Source organism: Seriola lalandi, unplaced genomic scaffold (assembly GCF_002814215.2).
Source record: "Seriola lalandi dorsalis isolate HSWRI2012SDOR001 ecotype SW California unplaced genomic scaffold, Sedor1 jcf7180002054963, whole genome shotgun sequence".
Taxonomy (NCBI): domain Eukaryota; kingdom Metazoa; phylum Chordata; class Actinopteri; order Carangiformes; family Carangidae; genus Seriola; species Seriola lalandi.
The window spans coordinates 783,328-789,446 of NW_019525514.1; the positions used below are offsets into that span (position 1 = coordinate 783,328).

General features: G+C 44.1%; 1 protein-coding gene across 2 annotated transcripts in view; it reads left to right on the forward strand.

The window, feature by feature from the left end:
* The window catches only part of sgsm2 (small G protein signaling modulator 2), a 57,763-nt gene that overhangs the window by 31,776 nt on the left and 19,868 nt on the right, over positions 1–6,119 (forward strand). For both annotated transcript variants that reach the window (XM_023395461.2, XM_087170835.1), the window contains exons 4-7: positions 2,249–2,416; positions 3,663–3,730; positions 4,807–4,955; positions 5,079–5,213. In XM_023395461.2, coding sequence (XP_023251229.2) covers positions 2,249–2,416; positions 3,663–3,730; positions 4,807–4,955; positions 5,079–5,213 — 520 coding nt within the window. The remainder of the gene's footprint in view (positions 1–2,248; positions 2,417–3,662; positions 3,731–4,806; positions 4,956–5,078; positions 5,214–6,119) is intronic.

A 6,119-nucleotide genomic window follows, 5' to 3' on the forward strand; every position in this document is an offset into this window, starting at 1 on the left:
TGTGGTTGAACAGGTTGTATTTGCCCCCCCTCCCCCCCACCCCTGACTCCTGCTCAGAAGTGAGTTTATAAAAATAAACCACAGGAAGCTCCTGAGTCTCCTCCACATTAAAGGATTACACCCAGGCTCTTATTTTGATAGTTTGCTTGGTTTTATATAATAATGTTATAAGATCTCAGATGCACAACGTTGTCAAAGCAACATGAAACGCAAACACAATGTTTCATCTAGACTGGTCAGTCAACAGCTGATAATGCTAACATTAGCTATGTAGCATTAGCAAAAACTAACATATACCTCCTTTAAAGTTGAGCTTGATGTTTCATTCATGACATTGGAAAAACAATCTGCACTCAAGGTCCACTTACTAACCTGTTGTGGAGCTTTCTGATGACGACACTGTCTGAAATAGTCTTTGGAAGAAGTGAGTAAGTGGACCTTGAGTGGAGAATTAAATGCATGTGTACGGTGTCAGCAGAAGTGCAGAGAAGACGTGCAAACATTTCTGTTTTGGGTCTTTAGATCTACAGCTAATTTGGTACATTAGCACCAGTCGCTAATGTTTTACACCTGTTCCCCACAGCTGCAGAACACACAGTACTACAGAGTACTACAGAGTACTACAGAGTACTACAGAGTACTACAGAGTACTACAGAGTACCACAGAGTACTACAGAGTGCTACAGAGTACCACAGAGTACCACAGAGTACTACAGAGTGCTACAGAGTACTACAGAGTACTACAGAGTACTACAGAGTACTACAGAGTACCACAGAGTACTACAGAGTACCACAGAGTACTACAGAGTACCACAGAGTACTACAGAGTACTACAGAGTACTACAGAGTACCACAGAGTACTACAGAGTACCACAGAGTACCACAGAGTGCTACAGAGTACCACAGAGTACTACAGAGTACCGCAGAGTGCTACATAGTACTACAGAGTGCCACAGAGTGGTACATAGTATTACAGAGTACTACACAGTACTACAGAGTATTTCAAACCCTGTCGTGTATTTATTTATTATTATGTTATTTTGCCGTAATATTAATGAGGTTTTTGGTCCCTGGGTCGTTAAAAGCAACAAAAAAAACATCTGCAGGAGGAAACGCTCATGTTTCTGTCTGACATCATCCTGATGCTCCTGCACCACACACACACACACACACTCACACACGCACACACGCACACACACTCACACACACACACTCACCATTCCTCTAAATGGTAGGGGAATGCACAAATCGTGACTTAGCTGAAACACACACACACACACACACACACTGCAGGGAGATCTAACATCGTGACTACAGCAGCAGAGTCCCGCTCAGCACACACACACATTAGCTTGTTGAAGAGGGTGTGTGTGTGTGTGTGTGTGTGTGTGTGTGTGTGTGTACTGTAGAAGAGCCAGGGTCTGGATGACAGCGCTGACGTCAGGCGTGTGCCTCCATATTCATGAAACTGATCAGCTGATTTAAAGATAAAATAGCTCCTTTATTCCGACACAGATTCATTAAAACACAAACAGTGATCAGCTGTTGGAGAAGCTGCTGCTGAGCGGAGACGAGCTGCAGTGTGTAGTGATGCTGTTGAACGCTGCCTCCACATGGTCAGAGTTTCTTTTCATGTGTGAACCGTCACATCACATGACCCGGGAGGTGGAAGTAATGTTGGCGTGGCCCTTTAATTTTTTATCTGTGTCATTGAGTTTTTCCGACTGTCTCACGCTCATGGACACGATGTCTCAAACAATCTCATCAGTCTCAAGAAAAAACTGATCAGATTTTGGTGGTCAAAGGTCAAAGGTCAGTGTGACCTCACAAAACTTAATAAATAAAACAAAATAAATACTCTGCATAAATACTGACTGGACTACTTTTATTTTATTTTAACAGTTACTGCAACAGAGGAAAGGAGATCACAGCAGACTGTATAAACACATACATATGAGCATATAGATAGAGTCATGTGACGCAGGTGTGATGGCGAGCGAGTCTTGGCGGGTGTTCAGTGGAAAAGGAGCTTCAGTGTTTCAGGGTCTGGTGAAGACCGGACCAGCAGGTGTGGAACCCCCCAGGCTCTGATCCTGGGCCTGTACATCCACACTGTCACCTCCCTTGTGTTCTGTCTGATCAAAGGTTTGTTTGTTTGTTTGTTTGTTTGTTTGTTTGTTTGTTAAATGTCGATGTCAGACTTTAAACACAAACCCTCCTCTGTGGTTGTTCCTGTGTTGACCTGCAGGAGAACTCAGAGCGTGGGACATGAACCTCTGAGGAGACAGGGCTCCTCCACCACCAGCCGCCCCCCCCAGCCCCTCTCCGCCCAGGCCATCAAACACATCTGGGTCCGGACGGCGCTCTTTGAGAAGGTTCTGGACAAGTTAGTCCAGTACATCGTGGACAACTCCAGGTAATTAGTTTGATTGTGAGCCGTGCGGCGGCGACTCGCGGCGCTCGGCTCCAGTGGCTTAAATCTCCTGTTTATGGATCCATTGTGCCGCTGCTCTGCTCGGCCTCTGTCTGACTAACAGCAAACAGCAAACGAGGCTCCGGCTCCGGATCAAAGCCTCAGACTTGAAGTTCAGACGGACGGACGCACTTTTCAAAAGGAGGAAAATCCACCTGAAGAAACAGGAGTTGTGTCGTCTGATGTTTTATTTCTGTTGTTCCTGATCTTACGGCCAGGTTAAAGGTCAGGTTCCTTCAGAGAGGAAGCCTATCAGCAGACGTTCACTTTCACCAGGAACACACTTCCTGTTGTGCGGCGGCTGACGTCGCTGAGCTGCTACGGAGAAGCACGAGTTTACAGTTACTGAATGTTGATTTCTCTTCATTATTAATTAATTTAAATTGATTGTGACAGAAAACGTCTCTTAATGTCTCTGTCTCCTCATGCAGCTGCTACAGTGGTTAAAAAATATATTTGTATTTTTCACATCTGTGTCAGATTCAGATTCAGACTAGAAACTCTAGTGAAGGAGGATGTTGCTGGTGTGATGTCACTATGACATCATCAGGTCTTTTCTCTGTCTGTTTCTGCTGCGAGATGCCAAATCTGTAGAGAAATATATTTGAACCACTGTAGCAGCTGCATGTGGAGACAGAAACATAAATCAGAAATTAATTAATAAAGAAGAAAAATCCGAACTCGCCGATGTGAACACGCACACGTGTGTGATTCTCCGAAGCAGCTCAGCGACGCCAGTTGCCACGCAACAGGAAGCGTGTTCCCGCCTCAGTCTGGTTCTCTCGTTCTTTTCAACCCTCTGATACGACCCAGTACCGGACCGCGGTCGCACCGGGAGTGGCCCACCTACCTTCGTCACCATGGTTACTATAATAATGGTCATGGGTTGGTTGGGTTCAGGAAAAGATGGCTGCTGTGTCTCAGATCAGATGCTTCAGTCAGGTCACCTCCCTGCAGCCGTGAGGTTGATAAAGACAGCAGCTTCAGGAAGTAGTCACACCCCTTCTCTTTACTGTCTTTTACTGTGTCCATTTAAAATGGATAAAACTGCCATTTTTTCCATCAATCTATAATCAATAATCCATAATAACAAAGTGAAAAGCTCAGAACGTCTCCTCATTAGAAACGGATGATATTTAATGATCTTTTCCTTTAATTCACCTTTTTCTTTCTCTGTTTGTGGCGGCAGTAAATACTACGAGAGAGAAGCTCTGATGCATGACTCAGTGTTCGGGCCGATCCTGGCAGCTCTGCTGGGTGAGTACATCACACTCTTACAGCCATGGATCAACACTTCACATAAAACACAGAAGAAGAAGAAAATATATGGAGCTTTAATATTTGATAAAAACATAATCATGTAATTAGATAATCATTTAGTGCCATAAGGTTCTGTTTCTATCCAGGATCAGGTTCCTACAATTAACCTTTAATTTAACCTGAAGAGTGATGCTCACTGACAGTCTGGGGAATGTGTCTCCATGTGTCTCCATGTGTCTCCATGTGTCTCCATGTGTCTCCATGTGTCTCCATGTGTCTCCATGTGTCTTCACGTGTCTCCATATGTCTCCATATGTCTCCATATGTCTCCATGTGTCTCCATATGTCTCCATGTGTCTCCATGTGTCTCCATATGTCTCCATGTGTCTCCATGTGTCTCCATGTGTCTCCATGTGTCTCCATGTGTCTCCATGTGTCTCCATGTGTCTCCATGTGTCTCCATGTATCTTCACATGTCTCCATGTGTCTCCATGTATCTTCACATGTCTCTATGTGTCTCCATGTGTCTCCATGTGTCTCCACGTGTCTCCATGTATCTTCACATGTCTCCATGTGTCTCCATATGTCTCCATGTGTCTCCATGTGTCTCCATGTATCTTCACATGTCTCCATGTGTCTCCATGTGTCTCCACGTGTCTCCATGTGTCTCCATGTATCTTCACATGTCTCCATGTGTCTCCATGTGTCTCCATATGTCTCCATGTGTCTCCATGTGTCTCCATGTGTCTCCATGTGTCTCCATGTGTCTCCATGTGTCTCCACGTGTCTCCATGTATCTTCACATGTCTCCATGTGTCTCCATGTGTCTCCATATGTCTCCATATGTCTCCATGTGTCTCCACGTGTCTCCATGTGTCTCCACGTGTCTCCATGTATCTTCACATGTCTCCATGTGTCTCCATATGTCTCCATGTGTCTCCATGTGTCTCCACGTGTCTCCATGTATCTTCACATGTCTCCATATGTCTCCATGTGTCTCCATGTGTCTCCATATGTCTCCATGTGTCTCCATATGTCTCCATGTGTCTCCATGTGTCTCCATATGTCTCCAGTGGGGCCCTGTGCTCTGGAGTACACCAAGCTGAAGACATCAGACCATTTATGGACCGACCCTTCAGCCAACGAGCTGGTTCAGCGCCACCGAATCCACGGAGCCCACCGGAGTCAGGACGCCATTGCCGGCCGCCGGCCCGCTCTGGGGGTGAGTGCGGCGGCTGATCCTTCAGTCCTCTGGAGGTGTCGTGTTGGGTGGTGGACGGCGTTCACCGAGGTGTAGAAGTTGGTAGTCGTGCGAGTTTGCTGTTAAAAATCTTCTCTGCTCCAGATCCGCAAGAGGCAGTCGAGCGGCAGCATGTCAGAGGACAGGTTCGCGGCGTCCGCCAGGGAGTACGTGGAATCGCTCCACCAGAACTCCAGGACTCACCTTCTCTACGGCAAGAACAACGTCCTGGTGCAGCCGGTACGACGCCGCAGCCTCGCTCTGACATCACAGAAACCTATCATCACACAGAAAGACGAGCTTCACTTTGCAGCCAAGATTAATGATAATAATAATCATTTTTATTCAGGCAACAGTGAAACAAGCAGATGATGGAAAACATGACAGTATTTTTGTGTCATAGTGAAAATAAAAGCTAACACAGTGTCACCAGCTGAAGGACGATCAATAAAAATCAATGAATCAATAAAAATCAATCAGTCTTAAAGAGCAACAAAAGTACAATCAAGGATTCTACTTTAAACTCAACACTTTTATTCTGACATGAAACAAAACCTGTAAAGTTAAATATAAAACCTGGGAACCTTTTCATCACATATGTGTAGCTCATACTAATATGTATGTTTATGTAAGTATTCTTATATTGTAGACGCATGTTACATCAATACATGTTCATGCCTTTATATACACATTATATTATATACATATATATATATATATATATACCACTTTACAATTAAAGAGAAATTACTAGTAAAACATATATAAACATATAGAATTTTTTTTTTATGTATGTTTGAAAAAACTTGATATGATATATATTGTACAATACAAGAATTGATTTTTATTATATGTACATATATACATTTTACTATGGGTATGTGATGATAATATATTCCTTATAATTAATATATGAGAACATCAGTGTTGATATATTATGACTTTATTCTCAAAGCTGAAGCTGCTGCTGTGGAGGCAGCAGACAGACAAACTGCAAACGATGCTTATTTTCATCTATTATTTCATTACACACACACACACACACACACACACACACACACTGTCTGTAATGTGCTCTGTGCTGCCAAATGGCTGCGGCGTGTTTGGCCCTGGGAACGAGCTCATATTTACCTCCCACGACGCTCA